The 22,267-nt window shown below is 35.6% G+C and overlaps 1 protein-coding gene across 1 annotated transcript in view; it reads right to left on the bottom strand.

Annotated features, from left to right (window-relative positions):
* MRPS35 (mitochondrial ribosomal protein S35) overlaps positions 1-22,267 on the bottom strand; it is a 36,821-nt gene that overhangs the window by 6,877 nt on the left and 7,677 nt on the right. The window contains exons 4-7 of the mRNA XM_079774987.1: positions 21,304-21,364; positions 15,584-15,723; positions 6,658-6,767; positions 5,642-5,711 (exon numbers count right to left, since the gene is read on the bottom strand). Coding sequence (XP_079631113.1) covers positions 5,642-5,711; positions 6,658-6,767; positions 15,584-15,723; positions 21,304-21,364 — 381 coding nt within the window. The remainder of the gene's footprint in view (positions 1-5,641; positions 5,712-6,657; positions 6,768-15,583; positions 15,724-21,303; positions 21,365-22,267) is intronic.

Raw genomic sequence — 22,267 nt, 5'->3', positions numbered from 1 at the left:
GTGTTAGAAATGTGATGTGCCATAATATTGATTCCCTTAGACCTCAGGTGGCTAGGTGACCTGGAGCAATCACAAGTACCCTTCTCCTTCACTTATCTCAAAAATTATACTATGGTGATAGAATCAGCAAAATTCAAATGATGGAAAAGTGTATAGCAAAAAACAAACAAACAAACAAGATTTCTTAAATAAATTTTAAGAAAACAGCTCAATAGACAAAGCTCCCTTTTGGTTTGTGACTGCTAAGGGACACCCTTTCAAAAAAACACTTACTGAGAACCTACTATATACTGGGCAGTACTAGGAGAAGCTCGATGTCTCTAGGCACCCTAGCTAAAAACTAATTCATACCCAAACATTTTAGGTAAAAGGTACATTTATTGGCTTGTTCATATTGGGCATCTGCTGAAATTACCCTTCAGATGAAATAAAGAACAGAGTTGGCTAAAACAAAAACCTCATTATTCAGATGTGATAATGCTGACACTGGAACAAAATTTAATTTATTTTTTAATATATTTTTTACAGAAAGGAGGGGAGAGGGATAGAGAGTTAGAAACATCGATGAGAGAGAAACATGGATCAGCTGCCTCCTACACACTCCCAACTGGGGATGTGCCCACAACCAAGGCACATGCCCCTGACCGGAACCGAACCTGGGACCCCTGAGTCCGCAGGCTGACGCTCCATCCATGGAGCCAAACTGGTGAGGGCAACAAAATTAATATAATTTATAAGCTAATAATCATTTATGAGGCTCTTTAACTTTACTAAATACAATTCTGTTTTTGTGATTAAAAACTCTATTATAGGAAATTTCAAACAAATACAAAAGTAAAGACAACAGCACTGTGAACCTCATGCACCTCTCATTCAGTTTCAACAATCAACTCATAGCCAATCTTGTTTTAGATGCTTCTCTCTATAAAAGCATATAGAAAAGCATTGTTTCCTTATCATGCTTTCACTGAATTATTTTGAAGGAAGTTTCAGACTTGGTCATTTTATCCATAATGTAGTAGTATTTTCCTTCTTAAAAAAGGGACCACAAAAACATTATTGTGGTATTTTGACTCACAAGAGCCTAACCTAGGTCAGCACATTCATTCATTCATTCACTCTATCAGTTAACACTTCCTACATGCAGATTATTTGCCCGACAGCTGTTGCCCTGGTATCATCTTGCCCATCTGGCCACAGTTACTGGACAATGCCTGACTGAAGCAGAGCCCCTCCCTTGGAGTTTGAATCCTAAGAGAGAATTAAATTTAGCTTAGTTTTGTTTTTAGTTTTGTTCCTTTGCTCCCCTTTTCCTCACCTCGGCCTTCCCCCTCCCCGGGATGACTAGTCCTAGAAGATTCTGAAATAGTGAAGGTCACTCTTTCTGACATATAGACTGGAGGAGGAGAGGAAATCAGTCTTCAGACAAAAAAAAAAAAAAAAAAAAGAGGCAGCTGCCTGTAGAGCAAGAGCCCACAGAATAAAAACAGCCCTCGCATAGTCTTCTTTCTGTTCAGGCCCGTTCCTGAGATTTTGTGGGATCCTTGCAATTGTATCTTTTCTGCTTAAGCCAGCTTGAGTGAGCTTCCATGGCTCGCAACAGGGGGTCTCAACTAACACGGTGCTCAGGAGAGAGGCCTGATGATAAGAGTTTGGACTTGGCAACGTATACAAAATAGAGTGCATCACCTGGGAGAAGGTACAGACTGGGAAAAAGAGGAAAAGGACAAAACGTGGGAAACAATGAGATGTAACTGATTTAGACTAAAACATAGCAGACAGCCCTGACCAACATGGCTCAATGGTTAGAGCACCAGCTTCTACATGGAAAGGTCTTGGATTTGCTTCCTGGTTAAGCACACTTACCTTCGTTGCAGGTTTGATTCCCAATCCCGGTCAGGGCGAGTGTGGGAGGCAACTAATCGGCGTGTCTCCCTCACATGGATATTTCTTTCTCTCTATCCTCCTCCCCCTTCCCTTCCATCCACTCAATGGAAAAACCGAGAAAGAAACAGAGATGTGAGAGAGACACATCGCACAGGGATTGGGCCTGCAACTGAGGTATGTAACCTTGACCAGAATCCAACCTGGGACCCTTCAGTTAGAGGGTCGACGCTCTACCCACTGAGACAAACTGGCTAGGGCTCTCCTTTTACTTTTAAAGGATAATTTCACTGGATACTGTTAAAATACAAAATTCAACCAAGTAAAAAAATAAATAAAATAAAATCAATAGGAAAAAAATATCCTTGGGTGAGGATTAACAAAAAAAAGAGAGACATAGCAGACATTTCTAGAAACATGACACATTCAGTTAAAAATATTAAAGTTAAAATGGCTCAGTTTTAATTCTAAATAAGTGGTATCTCCAAAATGTCATACATAATAATAATTTTGAAATAAGGTTTTTACATTTATGTGACTTTAAATGGCCCTTCTGGAAGTTTCCTTTAAAAAACACACACACATTTTTCTTTAATGTCAATGTCTTTAAGCAAAAATTCATTGTTACAGTAAGGGCCTCTAAAAACAGGGGTTAATGCTAAAGGGATAATTATCCAGAACTGATTTCAGATATACTATCAGCAGGCTGCAGTTCCATATACAGCTTCCACAGAAAAGATGGAAATTACTGAAAAGTAATGGAAAGAAATAACCTATAATTCTACTACCTCAAGATAACCAATCAGTACTGGTGACACATCGTGCATGTCCTTCTAAATCCATTGTAAAAATACTGTTATGATTAAGTTTTATTTATGATGTATAACTTACAATTCAGTCAAAATTTTAGCTTCTAAAATAACGCCCAGGATTCAAAGTGGGCAGTTAAGAGTTTCTTTTTTTTAAGTGTATTAATTTTAAAGCGTAAACAATAGCATAGTCAAATACCTGGGGACAATAAAAATACCACTGTAAGCTCTAGCTCAGTGGTTCTCAACCTTTCTAATGCCGCAACCCTTTAATACAGTTCCTCATGTTGTGGTGACCCCCAACCATAAAATTATTTTCGTTGCTACTTCATAACTGTCATTTTGCTACTGTTATGAATCGTAATGTAAATATCTGTGTTTTCCGATGGTCTTAGGCTCTACAGCAGCGGTTCTCAACCACAGGTATTTACATTACGATTCATAACAGTAGCAAAATGACAGTTATGAAGTAGCAACGAAAATAATTTTATGGTTGGGGGTCACCACAACATGAGGAACTGTATTAAAGGGTCGCGGCATTAGAAAGGTTGAGAACCACTGCACCATGCATTCTGCAGATCCTGTTCTCTTTTCCACAGCCGGCTCGATTCTTTCACTTTAATTCACTCGGTAAACATTGATTGTACAACTACTGCGCCAGGCACTGCGCTGGCCTGGAACTGCCAGTCTAGGAGGAGACCTGGAGTTGAGTAGAGGCCAGTTAGATGAAGACTGTGATCCCAGTGGAGGAAAAAGCCGATAAAGGCCTAGAGGATGGAAGAGCTCAGTACATTCAGGGAACTGAATCCAGGCCCGAGAAGCAAAGTGGCATGGGATGAATGTGAAGAACTATTAGAGTACTTGCTATTCTAAGCACCTTTCATATATTAACTCCTTGAACTTTCCCAGCAATCCTATGAGGTAATACTGTTATCCCATCTGTTTTACAGAGCAGGAAACTGAAGCCCAGGGCAACTAAACAATGTGCCCCAAATCACACTGCTTGTTAGTGGCAGAACAACATGTTCCAGGGAACACAGAGACATGGTAAAAAGGATATAAAAAGAACAAAAGAATAATTTAATTTGAACCTATTTCTTTCTTTCCCTTGCAAGCATAAATTCAATACAAAGAACAACATATAATAATAGCTAATTCATGCCCTGGTCAGTGTATTCTAACAGAAAGCAAAGAAGTATCTGTTCCACTAAAAACACACATTTGTCACCTTCTAACATCTTATTTACAATTCCCTTTGCCTAGGACATGAATCACAGTAATATTCCACTTCTCATGATTACAAGAAAGACATTGTGCTATATGAGGGAAAACAGTTTGACCATTAAAAATTCCCTAAATTATTTGAAAATAATAAAAAAAATGGATAAATATGCATAATGAATAAAAAGTTATTGCCAATTCTTTCAGTTACCACAGCTAAATTTTTATTTAATATGTCAAGAAGTTCAATTCAATCCAAATCAGTTTTTTAAAATTTTACTGATTGTTGCTATGCCAGACAGTACTAGATGCTAGAAATAGAAAGATGAATAAAATGTACAGTCCTTGTCCTCAGTGATGTCGGAGTCTGATGGAGTTAGGCAGACATGCACACAGACAATAACCATAAAAGTAACTGAAGGAGGAAGGAGTGGAAAAGGATGGACAGGAAACATATGAGAGGTAACATCTGAGATGTATTAAAGGATTCATATGAATTTGTAAGGCTGATATTTTGAAAAAAATAAAAGATTATAAGCAAAGAGAACAGCATATGCAAAGTTATGAAAGAACACATTATGCTCGTATGGCTGAGGTATAAGATATATAACCCACATTTCCTGAGTAGCTGATAATGAGGTAGCAATGACTGTGAACAGACAGGCTGAGGAGTTTACACTTAATCCTAGGTAAAGGGGAATCACTGAAGGACGTTATAAAGAAATATGACACAACAGACTTGTTTTTTAGAACAATTACTTTAACAGCAACATGGAAGATGGATGAGAAAGGAAAATCAATAAGGCTATTGCCGTTTTTTGGGTAAAAGATGAAGATCCATACCTGGGTAGTAGCAGTAGGGATGAAGAGGAGAAAATAGTTTAACAGATATTTAAAAGCTAACACTGAGAAGACCCAGTGACTAGACATCAGGGGAGAAGATAAGGAAAGAAAAGAGTATAATAATGCTCAAGTTCATGACTTCAGCCCCGGGGTGGGAAAGAACACAAACTTTCCTAAATGTCTTTGAGTACGTGGTAGGCTCTTAAATATGAGAAGTAAAAGGAAACCTGCCTTAAGGCAAAGAGACATGGGAAGCATCGCCCTCATTGTATCATTTTCCCATTCAGGAATCTAGAACAGTTGCCATAGCCTACCACATCAAGTCAAAAATATATTTTGTCATATATCTGTCTCCATTTTCTAGACCTCTCATTCATATTTCCATCCGCACCCTCAGCTCTAATACTAGATACATGTTTAAAAAAACCATCTTAAAAGATATATACCAACCTTCTAATCAGTTTCTTTATTAGCAACACTCAAAAACTAGGGAACTTATCAGAATTACCTGTGGAGTCTAAAATGAAACGAGCCCGAGCCTCACTGCTAGAGATTTTGATTTTATAGGGGCTAAGCATCTGTAGTTTTAAAAAGCTTCCTTCATGCCTGTGGAATGAAGGGTCCCAGGTTCGATTCCAGTCAAGGGTACATGCCCAGATTTCAGGCTCAATCTCCAGTAGGGGGCGTGGAGGAGGCAGCCAATCAATGATTTTCTCTTATCATTGATGTTTCTATCTTCTCCTTTTCCCTTTCTCTCTAAACTCAATAAAAATATATATTTAAAAAAAACCACACAACTGAGTACTTGCCACACACTGTTTTGAAAGGTCAAAACATCACCTAATTTACAGACAAAATGATTAAACATTCACACGATCACTTACCCAAGACTCATGGTATAAAACTGTTAGCAGATACATTGCATAATCATAATTCTGCCTCTTTAAAGGGCACCTTCAAAAGAGAGAGAGGGAGGAAGTGAAAATTCTTAAAATTCAGTACACAGAATTATTTGCAAAATATATAAATACTAAATATAAAAGAATAACTTACATTCAGATATTCCATACCTGCTTTATGAAAATTGTTCTTAGAATAAGAATAATCTATGTAATTCACTACTTCCACCTCCACACTACTGCCCTCTCATATGTGTCAGGCTGCTTCCCACCCCCAAGCAGGATATAAGACCTAAGTGATAATGACACTTCCAAATGCTCTGAAACTGACAGGAAGGGGGAGAAGATAGCTGCCCAATTGCTTTCTCTAAAAGCAGGTCTTTTATATTTTGACATAATTTATAAACAACCAAAGTATAATTCTAGAATTAAAGTAACCATTTAGTAAAATCATAACAATCTTTCTTTACCTCAAGTGACTTAATTTATACATTTATATAAGGTAAATTTAGTGCTACTTTTTATGAATTCTATGCTAGCACTAAAATTCTGCTTATTTACACAAGTACCTTAATAAATTAAATTTCTAGTTAATTTAATAATTTTAATTGTGAACTATGAGATTTTTATATACTTTGACTTTGTAAAAACCTGTGTAAGCATTAATTGCTAGCAAATTATACTTTTGTTTTCTTTTAACCTCTTCTCTAAGTTTTATATACATGGATGTATTAAAATCAAGGTTAAAAATCACACAACAAATAATTTAACTAATCAGGCAAGCCTCTCCATGTATATAAAGATACCACAGTAATAGTAGGCTAGTGTGAGGACATTAAAAATATAGACTAGATAACTTCTCTTGACCTAACAAAGCTAATATAAATTGATATAAAAGACTATTCTTATTTTCAATGTAATTTCTTTAAAAAGGACTTCCAGGGTATGGGAGAACAATAAAGCAACACATGGCCGATGGGCTGAACTTTTCTTTCCTTTACCTATCTGTTTTGATGGTAAGCACATCTGTGGTCTTGCAGTATCGCTCTCCTACAAGTTTAATAAGTTTCTTCTTTGCATGATCATCTAAATTCAAACTGGAAAGTTTAACCTTAAAAATACAAGAAAAATTTTATTTGAAAAAGATTATTTCATATACTTAGTTTAATGAAAAAGCAGTATTAACATTATTTAAATTAACATTAAGATGAGCAAAAGGAATCCTTTTCAAACTCCTTTCTATACAGAGTTAGCAACAGCATGCATTATGAAGCCTGATCTTACTCATGGAAGAAAAGGGGGGAGCAAACTGTTCGGTGATCTTTGAAAGTTCTGGGCATTAGTACCTTTCCTGAAAGAATCAATGGCATGTCTCTTAAATAAATAAAATTAGGCTGCTTATGAGTAGCATTAACTAATAGAATTGAACTGAATTAGTATTTGTAAAGTTGGAATATAGGAATAAATTGATAAAACATAAGGAATTTCTATCATACAATTATGAGACCCCCTATCATTCCAACTAGTTTAGAGGCATTTATTTTAAAAGCTACAGATCTCTCATGAAGGGAGCAAAGGATCAAAACATTTGAAATGACATAGCTAATTATTTCTCAAAATAACAATACTAACCCCACAGGCTTCTAAGAATTATTTCTTTAAAAAGACTATCTATTGAATACATTCAGGAAATGTTGAGTTAGATTGGATTCCCTACAGCAGGATTTCTTAGAGGAGGTAATATGCTAACAAACATTCTGAAATTTCAAGATGCAGGGTTGTTATGTAATGACTAGAGGCCCGATGCACGAAGATTCGTGCAAGAATGGGCCTTCCTTCCCCTGGCTGCCGGCACCGCCTTCCTGCTCCGGTCCGGAGCTGCCTTTCCGCTGTCCCACGCTGCCCAGAGGCCTAGAGTGGCTGCGGTGGTGTGGAAGGCCTACGTTGTGGCCATGGCATTCCGCCCCGCCCCCCACCACTCAGCTCCTGCGTATGCAAATTAACCCACCATCTTTGTTGGGTTAATTTGCATACTCACTCCTGATTGGCTGGTGGGTGTCATGAGGTACAGTCAATTAGCATGTTACTCTTTTATTAGGTAGACTAGGGGCCCGTTGCAGGAAGATTCCTGCAAGAATAGAGCTTCCGGCGGGCTTCCCTCCCGTCACCACCACCTCTCCCGTCACCCCTCCCCCGCGCTTTCCCTGCCGCCTCTGCCCCCCACCCCCAACCCACGCTTTCCCTCCCACAGCTGCTGCCTGCCCTGCCCGCGCTTTCCCTCCCGCAGCCGCCTTGCTTTCCGCTTTCCCTCCCTCTTCCTTCTATGCTGTCTTCAGTCTTCACTCCTCCCTCCCTCAGCATATGCAAATTAACCGCCATCTTTGTTGGGTTAATTTGCATACTTGCTCTGATTGGCTGTGGGCGTAGCGAAGTTATAGTCAATTAGCATTTTTCTCTTTTATTAGTGTAGATTCCCACATTTATTTGACCTCAGATTCTACTTTTTAAGGGACAGTTCATGGAATTAGTCTTCCTTAAAACATATTTTGGAAAATGATAGATTAAATGAATACACTCGTCAATTTGCAGAAAATTATGGCATGGCTAAAGGTATTATCTAGAGAAGAACAGGCTTGATCAAGGAGAATAAGTTAGACACTAGAACACAGTTAAATAGGGTAAACTACAGATTATTTTTCCATGGAGAACACTAAGAATAAGAAAGAGTCATAACTGTATGAAGAAGAAAAAAGGCTAAATAATAAATAAGATTTTGAAATCCCATCTATTTCTTTTCTCTAACTTCCATAACCCTACACTTCCCTCAGGACACCACAGCAGAAGTTTGTTTATTTTTCCATTTTTCCCACTAGACTGCAAACTCTTGAGGGTAAGAATGATGTCTGTCCTGTTCTTGGCAATGGCCTACCACTTAAAAAGCATGCAATACATATTTGCTGAATTGAATACATAAGTGAAAACAGGAGAGGGTATACTGTTTTTTTAAGCACTGTGAATTTTTATTTGAACTAGAGAAAACAGAAAACAAATAAATGCAAATGCAGTCTTAAAAGAATACTGATTATTAAATATCAATCCAATAGAATGGTTATATGTTGAAGACAATGTGAATTTCCATAGTCCCCTGTAAAGAATATGTATCAACAACCAGGTTATCAGCTTGATTGGTAAAATAAGCAATTTTATGCTGATTATTAAAAATGTGGAGAATTATTTATAAGAAAACCATAAAATAGACCTACATTATGACAATTATGAAAATATATGCACATATGTATAGATACAGTAGAAAGAAATGAATGGTTTTTACATTAGGATAGTGAGAATGTAGAGATGTTTTCCCTTTTAAAACTCCTTTCAATGAAATCATGTTTAATAATAAATTTTAAAATGTAGCATTTACAAAATTTAAGTGTTCTAGCTTTTCATATGAGTAGTCAAAAAATGGCAGCAATGTTGATCATTATTGTAACAACTGCTTTAAAACTTGTTTACATTAACATTTTAATGTTCAAAAATTATATAGAGTTTATGCTAGAAACTCAAGAACATTTCAGACACAGCTGTGTGGCGCACTCACGCCACCTGCTAGCACTCAAAGGCACTGCAAAACTGGAGTCTAACCTGGATAATGCTCTGATTTTGAAGTTGAGTGGCATCTGTCATTATTCTTTTTTCCAAAATTCAAAAGAATCTTTAGGCCTTTCTTTTTTCAAGTTGCTATACTTTAAAGAATCAATATTGTACTATTAACATTATAACCAAATAATGTTGACCTTTAATATAGGAGGCTGTGGTCATTACATATGTATGTTTCTTCAAATGCTCATATTTAAAAGAGCTATATTAATTGAGCAATGCCTAAGTGTGCAAAATAGTTTTTCTATTTATAAGAATAGTGCAGTTAGTTAAAGAACTCTGGTATTACACAAAAGACAAGAATTGTGTTTGATTTTTAGATTTGCTACTTATTGGCTAACTGACTTTAAACAATTCATCTGATTTTCCTGTTTCCTCATTTATAAAACAGAAAGGATCCAGAATTTTTGTAATGAATAAGTCAGATTAAATAAAATAAAGCACTTTTTTAAAGAATATATTTTTATTGATTTCAGAGAAGAAGGGAGAGATAGACGCATCAATTATGAGAATCATTGATTAGCTGCCTCCTGCACGCCCCCTACTGGGGATCGAGCCCACATTTTTCCAACACTCTATCCACTGAGCAAAACCAACTAGGGCAAAGAAAGCACTTTTTAAGTGAAGTCCTATACCAATATTAAGTTAGTTTTAATTCTGAACTACTTTTAAAATATCAAGAAATATGTACCATCTTTCTCTGAATTTAAAAATTTGAGTATCTCTAAATAATATTTTATAATATTTGATTACCTTCACAATGTTGCTTAAATCATGCCTTGAACTCCATGACACCATGAAGGACACCACACTGAGCCCCAGCAGTCAGTGGGTACAGTGAAATAAGTCCAGAAGGGCAGACATGAGTCAGGAGGAGAGGACATAAGGGAGCATGATATGATATGTGGTATCTGGTGGCATACTTCAAATAAAGCAGTGAGGTTATTGTTTTGTGCAATAAAATAAGCAAACTTAAAACTAGAAGGGAATTTAGATGTCTATTCTAGTACTGAAGACTAAGGCCCACAGAAAGTAAGGTGAAACTTAATTTCCTGACTCTTAGTTCAGAGATTCTTTTATCATATAATACAGAGCTCAACAGCTATTTATTGTTGTTGGTGTTATCATTATTATTAAGAGGAGTAACATTTATGAAGTTCTTAAAAATGTATCGGGTATCATCACTCCATAGGCACTTTATATTAGCAGAAGGAATGATGTCAGCAGAGTAGAATTTTAAGTTTTCTCTTTTCCTTTTGCTTATCTAGACTTTCTAAAATTTATACAATATATGTTGTCTTCTGTGATTATAAAATATTTTCAATTTCTCTAAATGCATAAATATACTGCTATGACATTTATATTACTCTGTGGAATAAAAAAGGCTGAAACGCTTCATAAATTCTTTTCATAAAGATGGCATGACCCTGATACCAAAACCTAGCAAAAAAAAGGGTCAATTACAAAACACAGCTGTATCACTAAAAAAAATTACAGTCTATTTGTTAGCATATAATGTAAAAATGGTTGCAGAGATTTTTAACAAATTTTTACTATACTTAGAATGCTCTGATCTAAAATACAGAATAAATGAATAAATAAATGGAAAATAGACAAATTTCCCATATAGAAGAATTCCAAATAATTTATGTGATATTTTTCCCTCAAGAAGGTGGAACATCACTTGCAATTCCTTAAGTGTGGGCTGTGAAAAGTGACTTCCTTTGAAAGAGTACAGTATGGAAAGGAAGAAAGAAATAGTAATTTTACAGTGGAGAAAACTGGCAAATACGATCTCAGCCAGGTGATCTAGGCTAAGACATGGTAAGAGCCTACACCCTTGCTACCATGTAATGAGAATGGCAATTTTTTCTGTGGTTTTCTTCCCTAAAACACATACCAGTCTAACTATGAGAAAAAAGATTAACAAATCTAAATGGAAGTCATTCCAGAAAACTAGTATTTTTCCCAACTGTCCAAGTCATTAAAAACAAGAAAATTCTGAGAAACCATTACAGCCAACACAAAACCTAAATGTAATGTGGTACCCCAAATGGGATTATGAACAGAAAAAGAACATTAGGAAAAAAGTAAAGAAATGCAAATAAAGTATGGAATTAAAGAATAATGTGTCAAAATTGACTAATTAGTTGTAATGAATATACCATAGTAAGGTAAGATGTTAACAACAGGAGAAATTTGATGTGAAATATAGGGGAACTCTGTACTATCCTTGAAACTTTTCTGTAAATCTGAAACTTTTCTGTAAGTCTAAAGCTATTCTAAAATAAAAAATTTAATTAAAAAAAAATACATCGGGCAACTGCCCCATGAGTACTATGTGAAAAAGATGTGTTGTGAATATCAAGATTACTTTAATGAAGGGAACTAATGGTGGTTTCAAGTACCAACTTAGAAGTTACTAGAGCAGAGACTTGCAACTGCAATGGCATATGGCATTCCCTTGGTGAATGAGAGCAGGGAGTTGATGTTTCTCCAAAGTCATTTGAGATAAGCACAAATGATCCTAAATAAAATACTAACAAAGCAAATCAGTGATAGAGTAAAAGAATGATATACCATAAACTGATCAGGGTTCAGAAGTGGTTCAGTAATTGAAAATCAATATAATTCATTACTTCAATAATTCAAAAGAGATCATTCCAAAAATGCTAGTAAACTAGAAATAAGATACATCATTAACATAATAGAAGCTATTATCTCAAACTGAAACCCAATCTCACACTCAGAGAACAAATACCAGAGACACACCCATTAAAAGTATAGAACCGCACAAGGGAATACAGGAACATTGTTTTAGATATTTTATCTAATGCAAAAGACAAAAAGAGAAAAATCAAACTCTAGATATTTAAAAAAGAGAAATAAAAATACCATTATTTATAATTTATTTCCTAAAAACTTTCTAAAAGAATCAACTAAAAAGTCCTAGCACCCAAATTCTGGTCTCTAAACACTAATGTCCACTAAAAGATATCAGAGCTCTTTGGAGAAATATCTAAATCAGGTCTGGGATAAGAAATACATGAAGTGGGTTAGGGTCATTTTGTTGTGTCAGAATGCAAGGAAATGTTCCAATGCAAATGGGATTATAAAAAAGGACACAGGAACCAACTTAAAAGAGTTAGCACAGGCCAAAGTTAGGATATACCCTGAACATCAAAAAGAGTAATGGTTTTACTTATCAAAACTTACTGAACATATCCACCTAAGGATTACCTGTTCAAAGAGAAAAGCAAAAAAACAGGTAACTTCACAATGGGAAGATCAGGTTGTCAGCCTCTTAGCCAAGTGATCAGTTTTAGCATATTAAGAATGTGGCAACCAAACATTGTGCCCTCTCATGTACTACAATATAAAATACATGGCAACATCTACCAAGTGTCCCCATCAAAATATCTTATCAGTTCCTTACATCTAACTTCCACTTATATGAAGTATTAGAGAAATAAAGTAAATGACATTAGGACACATTCAGACAAACTGAGGTAGGAAATGCTACAGGATAAAATACCTATCTCTTTAACAAGTCTATGCCATGGGGGAATGAGGAGTAAAAAGAGTAGTAGGAAGGTCCTTTGCTGTTGGAGATTTAAAAAGACATAAGAAACATTACAAGCAAATGCATTAATCTTTCACTGGATTCTGATTTAAACAAAAGCTATTTAAAAAACATTCTGGTGAGACTATTTGGGAAATTTGAGTGTGGAGTCGATATTTTAAATAATATTAAGTAATTACTCTAACTTTAGTTAGCTGTACTAACTAATTACATTGGAATTATGTAAGAAAATCTTTTTCATTTATAGAGATAACACTGAAGTATTTTAGTGTAGTAGTAATTTTAAAGAAACACTTAAGCCAAAAACACAAAAATATACACATGTATTTTAGTACATGAAGCACTCGATATTTTAAATTTGTCAAAAGGTGCCATGTGTATTTATTATACTACTCTATGTCTCCATACATTAAAAATTTTATATAATAAAAGGTTAAAAAACAGAACTTAGCAAAGTAGAGAAGTGAAAAGTTAAAAAATAAACTACGCCATTTTTTTATAAGGGTGACAAGATAATTCAATGAGGAAAGAATCATCTTTTCAACAAACAGTGCTGAGACAGACGAAAATCTACATGCAAAAAGAAAAAAAATTCTCACTGGTTGAACATCGACTTATAAACCAGCAGGTCAGGGTTCAATTCCCAGTCAGAGCACATGCCCAGGTTGCAAGCTCCATCCCCAGTGTGGGGGTGCAAGAGGCATCTGATCGATGATTCTCTTTCATCATTGATGTTTCTATCTCTCTCTCCCTTTCCTTTCCTCTCTGAAATAAAAATATATTTTAAAAATATTATAACAAAAAAAGGGAAAAAAATGGACCCCTACTTTACACCATATACAAAAATTAATTTAAAGTAATTCATATACCTAAATGTAAGAGACAAAACTATAAAATTCTTAGAAGAAAACATTGGACTCAATCTTCATGAATCTGAATTATACAATGGTTTCTTACATATGGCACTAAAAGCACGACACCAAAAAAACAAAACAAACAAAAAAAAAACATACACTAGTCTTCATAAAAACTGAAACTTCTGTTCTTAAAAAGACACCATCAAGAATGTGAGATGACAGCCCATGGAATGGGAGAAAATATCTGCAAGATATATGTCTGATAAAGAACTGGTATCCAGAATATATAAAAAACACACTGAACAATGAAAACAAAAATTACTCAAAAAAATGGGCAAAGGATTTAAATAGCATTTCTCCAAAGAAGATATACAAATGGTCAATAAGCATGAAAAAAATGCTCAACATCATTAGTTATTAGGGAAATGCAAACCAAAATCGTATTGTATGATTCAATTATATGAAATGTCAAGAGTAGGCAAATCCACAGGGACAGAAAGTACATTAGTAGTTAACAGGGCCTTGCAGGTAGAGAAGAAGAGGGATAATGGGGAATGACTGATAATGGAAATGGGGTTTCTTTTTATGGTGATGAAAATTTCTGTTAGGCGATGGTGATGGTTGCACAACTCTGTGAATATACTAAAAACCACTGAGTTGTACACTTTAAAAGGGTAAATTCCATAGTATGTGAATTATATCTCAAATAAGCTGCTAATAAAAAGAAAAAATTAGTATAAAAAGTCAATACACCATCAAAACGGGCAAATGACCCCCCCCCCCAATAAAAGCTTTCTCAAAGGAATAACTTCTCACCCTCATTAGAATTCAAACACAAATTTTAAATAAAAGATATATTTTTTTACCTATAAAATTGATAGGTAATAATAATACCTAGGTTGATGAGGGTACAGAAAAACAGGCTTTCTCACAACGTGCTAGTGTTGTAATTGTTACATTTCCTGCAGAAATTTACAATATATAATCAAAAAAACTTTTACAATATATATCAAAACCATCAGAAAGTCTAAAGATCCCATAATATGGATAATTTAAAAAAATTATGGTAGATCTATGTTGTGAAATTACTTGTTTGTATCTCCCACTTCAGTCTCAGAAAAAGGACCATGTCTGATACATCAACACTGCACTCCAGCTTCAACACTATCTTGGTACACAACAGACCTTCATTTATATGCTATCTTATGTAGTTATCTTATATAATAAAAGTGTAATATACAAAATGACTGAACAGTGGAATGACAGGTCAGCAGGAGGTCGGGGCCGGTAAGCAGGCGGCACCAGGCCAGCCACGGCGTGTGCCAGTGGGCAGAGGAAGGGGATGGAGATGGGGGGGAGGGGCCCCCGCGTGTGCGGAGGGGCAATGGGGAGGCGGGGCCAGCCACTTGCCTGCTGGTGCTGTCCCCTGATTAGCCTGGCAGTCGCCTCCTGCAGAGGAAGGCTAGACTGCAGCTTAGGCATCCCCCGAGGACTCCCGGACTGCAAGAGGGCGCAGGCCGGGCTGAGCGACCCCCCCCCCACCGAGTGCACGAATTTTCGTGCACCAGGCCTCTAGTTAAATATAATATAAAAGAACTTAATAATATCTTTGGGAAATTTTAAATTCATATTACTAAATGAAAAATACATATCATCCCATTAATATATAAAAGGTGGATTGCACATACACTAAATTGAGCTCTCACAGTCAATACTGGCTACTTATAAGTAGTGGAATTACAGGTAATTTTATTTTATACTTCAAAACACTATTATATTGTTTAAATTTTCTATAATAAATATGTATCAGTTTTAACCATCTCTTACCCTTAAGGTTACTACTCGTGCTTTGGGGTTTCGAATAGATGGTCCTGCTGAAACATAATCAGCTGTGTCAATTTCAATTGGAAAATGCTTCTCACATTTTTCATCACTGTCTAGTGCAGCTGGCCACTCAGTGCAGAAATCTGAGAATTAAAAAAATTATTTCAATTATAATTTTGCAAGTAAATTCTCATTGTAATGCATGCTACCAGACAAAACCAAATTACTGAGCGAGATCACTCTCAGTTTACACGAAATGGAAGAACAGATTCTACTCTGGACTTCATAGATATATCATCAACTCTCATCCCTTTTCTTCTTAGGTGAATCATATTAGGGAATTTAATTAAGAGAATGATTTGAATAGTTCAGGTTTGGTGGGGAGCAGTTTGTTCAGTTAAAAGGGAACTGTGACTTGATGGAAGCTTATTATAGCTTTGCACATACCTGTTTTAATTCCTCCTCACCAACTAACACCATACAGTTCAGAGGGCCCAGAGCAATACTGTTTTTGAAAAGTCAATAGATAATATTATTCACTTCCAAATGAAGATTACTAAAGATAGCTGAAGGGAATTAAAAGCTCTGAAAAAGCTCTGAGAGAAAACTGAGATATGGTCAACAGTCTTTCAGATATTGAGTTGAACAGGGCCTCAAGATAAAACAGGTCCAAAAGCCTAGGTCATCCTTATTGTAATTTATGTTTCTTCTATGTGATTTCTGAGCCACTGTGACTTAAGAGGTACAGACTTGTCCTCATTTTCAGGCAAGACAGCTAGCCTAGAGAGGAGGTGGAATTGGTCTAAGACCTGGGTCACAATAAGAAATTCTAAGCAGTGGGAACATGACCCACAATCTATCTCCACAACACAGAGGTATAAACTCAGGCCTCAACTGAGGAGGAAAAGACAAAACAACAACCTTAGAAGGAAAGGAAATAGCTCCCAGCTTCTCACAGCTTTCAGTAATGAGGGACTCCACAGGGAGGTAGTGGATTTCATTTTGCCCTATTCCTATGAATTTAGGTGATGAGGGAGGGCTCAAGCTTGGGATGAAAACTCCAGGCACTATCAGGTTCCCCTCAATGGAAATCTCATTCCTTAAACAGCCTCATCCTAAGAATAGCTAAAAGTAGGTGGTTCCATAGGTCAAACATATTAGACCTTAGAGATCCCTGCTTTCTCCAAAAAAGCAGGATTGCAAGAGAGACTGGTCACAATCAGGCAGACATGGGAGCTCTTCTAGATGATGGTCTAAGGAACAGTGAAAGGTACTTTGCCAACAACACTTTCCCCAAGCTCACAATTTTCTTCTAGTAGGCATTTTATTTAGCCCCCTTTTAGGCTTTAATATCAGAGTCAGCAAAATGTCATTTTGGGTTAGAGAGACTTTCCAAGATCTGGGACTAACTATATGTTAGCAAATAAGTGTATACAGCTCATACCATTCCCTAAACACGCTGTTTAAGAGAGATCAATATTCAGACACCCGGAAGGGAAAAAGATTATCTTTGCAATTAAGAACAATTTGAGCCCTAGCCGGTTTGGCTCAGTGGAGAGTGTCAGCCTGCAGACTGAAGGGTCCCAGGTTTGATTCTGGTCAAGGGCACGTACCTCGGTTGCAGGCTCCTGGCCCTGGTTGGGGGCATGCGGGAGGCAACCAATCGATGTCTCTTTAACATTGGTGTTTCTCTCTGTCTCTCCCTCTCCCTTCCACTCTATCTAAAAATCAATGAAAAAATATCCTCGGGTGAGGATTAAAAAAAATAAAGAACAATTTGACATTTAAACAAAATGAATAAGATTACTGAGGTAATTTTCATTCCTATCATGGACTAATTCCAACATCCTACACTATAAGATGCAACACTGCCAAGCAAGTACTTAATAAGAGAGACTAGTTTGGGGAATTTTATGAGTTTCTGAGTTTGTACTGAATCTTTTTTTAAAACTCTGAATAAGTCATTTCAATCACCAGATGATAATTACAGCCTTTATATTAAATGACCTGATTACATGTTTAAAAGAATGCAGCCAACTGGAAAGTACCTAATAGGCCTCTATTAGCCTTTATTCATCTGATAGGTAGAGTAATGACTAGACTTCAGAAAACCTTGGTTTTTTACTTAACTTCTGCCACTGATTATTAAAATTTTGGTAAATTACCTAACTTTCCTGTACTTCAGATTTTCCATCTGCAAGTTAGATATAAAATCTAAACTGACCTACTTTGAAAGAAAACTGAGAAGAAATATTTGAAAAGCCTTTGAGTTATTTGGAAGATACAATCTACATCCAGAAGCTGGCAGAAGTATAAAGGCAAAATTAAGGAAAGATTAAAACACTCAAAAGCACTGTAAAATATAATGCTACTCTTCCGAATGTGCTATACGAAAGCCTTACATTTAAAAACTATAAAGCACTTTAGAAATATCTCATTACAACGATCAGTCTCCAAATTATAAATGCACACTTAAAAATGTTTTAAAAAATGCAATTTATCAGTGTAATGCATTTGTCACCTGGACTTACAAAGGATTCAAAAAGTGATATATGATTTGTTCCAATGAGCACAAATTTGTGTCAGTCTAATACCAGGCACTAATGGATACAGAAACATATAACCTAAAGGGATTGAAAAGCACCCTAATGTCCCAAAACAGAACACTATATAAATGAGAGGAGATAGAAGAGATTTTCTTTCTTCCCTCACCTCAAGAGTAAGATAATTATTCCTACTTTTCAAGACCTCTTTATCTCTTCTTCCAAATACCTTTTTAAAAAATATATATTTTTATTGATTTTAGAGAGGAAGTGAGAGGGAGAGAGAGAGAGAGCAACATCTATGATGAGAGAGAATCATTGATTGGCTGCCTCGTGCACACCTCCTACTGGGGATTGAGCCCACAACCCAGGCATGTGCTCTTCACTGGAATCGAACCAGGGGCCCTACAATTCTTAGGCTGATGCTCTATCCACTGAGCCAAACCAGCTAGGGCACAAAGACACTAACTTTTAAATTAAACTACACATTCAATCACTAATAGTCGTGAACCTAAAACAATTCAAATTTGCTTATTCTAGATACAGTCCAATGCAAATGATATCAGAAATTGGAATATGTACTTATTATGAGAGCATACATAAAACCATGAGCAAAAAAAAAAAAGTTCTTTGTCCTTAGCTCCATGCATGTGGAAGATACAGTTTCAGGTGTTACATTCAAGTCTTCAATTCATTTTAAGTGATTTTCCTGTTAGGTGTAAGATAGGGTCCAGTTTTATTCCTTTGCATGTAGCTACCCAGTTTTCTTTTAACATCATTTATTGAAGAAACTATCCTTTTCCCATTGTATATTCTTGGTCCCTTTGTCATAAAAATTAATTGACCATACATGAGTGGGTTTATTTATGGGCTCTTCATTCTATTCCAATGATCTGTTTTTTATACCAGTAACAAACATACTGTTTTAATTATGACAACTTTGTAATACAATTTGAAATCTTTGTTCTTCTTAAGGTTGCTTTGGTTATTCAGGTTCTTTTATGGTTCCACACAAATTTTAGAATTGTTTATTTCTATTTCTGTGAAAAATGCCATTGGAATTTTTATAGGAATTACAGTGAATCTATAGAGGCAGTATGGGTATTTTAACAATATTAATTCTTCCAATCCCGGACACAGACTATCTTCCCATTTATTTGTATCTTCTTCAGTTTCTTTCATATTGGTGCATAGATCTTTCACTTCCTTGATTAAACTTATTCCTAAGTATTTTATTCTTTTTTATGTAAATGAGATTTTCTTAATTTATCTTTCTGACAGTTCATTGTTAGTATATAGAAACACAATTGATTTTGTATCCTGTGACTTTACTGAATTTATTAGTTCTAACAGTTTTTGGGTGAAGTCTTTAGGGTTTTCTATATACAATATCATGTAATCTACAATTAGAGACAATTTTACTTCTTTTATGATTCGGATGTCTTTCTTTTTCTTATCTAAATGCTCTGGCTAACTTCTATGTTGAATAAAAATGACTTGTCCTTGTATTGTACTGAACTTAGAAAAAATGCTTTCAGCTTTTTACTCAAGAGTATAATATTAGTTGTGCCTTCATTATGTTGAGGTATATAGATTGTTGAGAATCTTTCTCATCAAAGGATGTTGAATTTAATCAAATGCTTTCCCTACATCTATTGAAATAATTATATAATTTTTATCCTTTATTTTGTTAATGTGGTGTTATCACACTGATTTGCAGATGCTGAACCATCTTTCCATCCCTGGAATTAATCCCACTAAATCACGGTGTATGATCCTTTTAATGTACTGTTGAATTCAGTGTGCTACTATTTTGTTGAGGACTTTTGCATCTATATTCATCAGAGATATTGGCTTGTAATTTTCTTTCTTGCAGAGTTCTTGTCTGGCTTTGGTGTCAGGTAATGCTGGCCTTGTAAAATGGATTTGAAAGTGTTCCCACCTCTTCTATATTTTGGAAAGGTTGGTATTAATTCTTGTTTAAATGTTCAGAATTCACCAATAAAGCTATTGGGTTCTGGACTTTTCTTTGTTGGAAGGGTTTTGATTTGATTCAATCTTCCTACGAGTAATCAGTCTGTTCAGACTTTCTAATTCATCATGGTTCACTCACGGTAGTTTAAACGTTTGTAGGAATTTATTCATTTCTTCTACATTTTCCAATTTGTTGGTGTATAATTAATTATTCACAGTAGTCTTTTATGATCCTTTGTAGTTCTATGTTATCAGTTAAAATGTTTCCACTTTCATTTATAAATTTATTTTATTTGAGTCCTTTCTCTTCTGTTCTTGGCGAGTCTAACTTATGGCTTGGGTATTTTGTTTATCCTTTCAAAAACCAGCTTTAGTTTCATTTATCTTTTCTATTGTCATTTTTAGTCTCTATTTCAATTCTTTCCACTCTGATCTTTGTTATTTCCTTTCTTCTATTAACTTTGGGCTTAGTTGTCTTTCTTTTTCTAGTTCCTTAAGGTGTAGTTAGGTTATTTGAGATCTTTCTTGTTTCTTAATCTAGGCATTTATTGCTATAAACTTCCCTCTTAGGACTGCTTTTGCTAAATCTCATAAGGCTTGGTATGTTGTGTTTCCATTTTCATTTATCTCAAGATATTTTTTCATTTCTCTTGATTTCTTCTTTGACCCACTGTTTGTTCATGGCATGTTGTTTAATCTCCATGTAGTTGTGAATTTTCCAGTTTTCTTCTTGTAACTGATTTCTAGTTTCATACCACTATGGTCAGAGAAATTGCTTGATATGATTTCAGTCTTCTTAAGTTATTAAGACTTGTTTTGTGGCCTAAAATGATCTATTCTGGAGAATCTTTCATGTGCATTTGAGGAGAAAGTATATTCAGCTGCTGTTGAATGGCGTGTTCCATAAATGTTATATCCACCTGATCTAATGTGTAGTTTAAGTCCATCATTTCCTTATTTTCTTCTGTCTGGATGACCTATCTATTGTTGAAAGTAGAGTAGTGAAGTCCCCTACTATTATTGTATTGCTGTCTATTTCTCCCTTTAGTTCTGTTAATATTGCTTTATATATTTAGGTGCTCCAATATTGGGTGCATAAATATTTACAAACATTGTATACTCTTGATGAATCAACCCCTTTATCATTAGAAATGAGATTCTTAATTTCGTGTTCAAAGTCAATTATGTTACAAAATAACCACTTACCTTTAAGAGCTTCACAATGCTTTTTAATTGCTACAGGAGTCAAATGCAAAAAATTGGGGATCTAAAGTAGAGAAATTTAAAGGACAAATTAGCCAACTGTCTTAAAACAGGAAAAAAGACAATTTGCTCATACCACTAAATTATAAGCTCAACAAAGCCTTATCATAAATAAAATGAGGTAGTTTCTTACAATATTAATTGTCACAGGTGTTGTGAATTCAAGAAATAAATTCCTGCCTTAGCCAGTTTGGCTCAGTGGTGAGAGTGTTGGCCTGTGGACTGAAGGATCTCGGGTTCAATTCTGGTCAAGGGCATGTACCTCCGCTGCAGGTTCCATCCCCGGCCCAGGTCAGGGCACGTGCAAGAGAACCAACGGATGTGTCTCACAATGATGTTTCTCTCTCTCTATCTCTCCCTCTCCCTTCCACTCTCTAAAAATCAATGAAAAAAATATCCTCAGGTGAAGATTAACCAACAATAACAAAAAAGAAATTCCTTGAAATATAGATTCAGTACCAAGTATTTTAAAATGACAAGAGGGAAAAAAAATAACATCATTTATATAGTATTCTTCCTGCCATGAATCTACAGGTGTACATATTTCCCTTATAGAACTGAAAGGACACAGATTATTATTTAATCATCCTAATTCCCCGGGATTACATAGCACTGTGATACATTTTCCAATTTGTACTTAATAGACATTTTAGAACTGAATGAATACATGAAGCTAGCAAACCTTAACCCAGTGATGGGCAACCTTTTGAGCTTGGTGTGTCAAACTTCGCCAAAAAACTGAGCATAACTCGGGTAGTGTGTCACTTTGAGGAAAAAACATTATTTTGCAAATGTTTCATTCTCAGGAGCAGCAAATGTTTCATCCTCGGCATGCGGCCACGTGTCATCAGAAATGGCTAAGCGTGTCAGTGCTAACACGCGTGTCATAGGTTCGCCATCGCTGCCT

The sequence above is a fragment of the Cnephaeus nilssonii genome, assembly GCF_951640355.1.
Source record: "Cnephaeus nilssonii genome assembly, chromosome: 6".
Classification (NCBI taxonomy): domain Eukaryota; kingdom Metazoa; phylum Chordata; class Mammalia; order Chiroptera; family Vespertilionidae; genus Cnephaeus; species Cnephaeus nilssonii.
The sequence above is the reverse complement of the archived record's forward strand: the minus strand, read 5'-3'. Positions and strand labels throughout refer to the sequence as shown.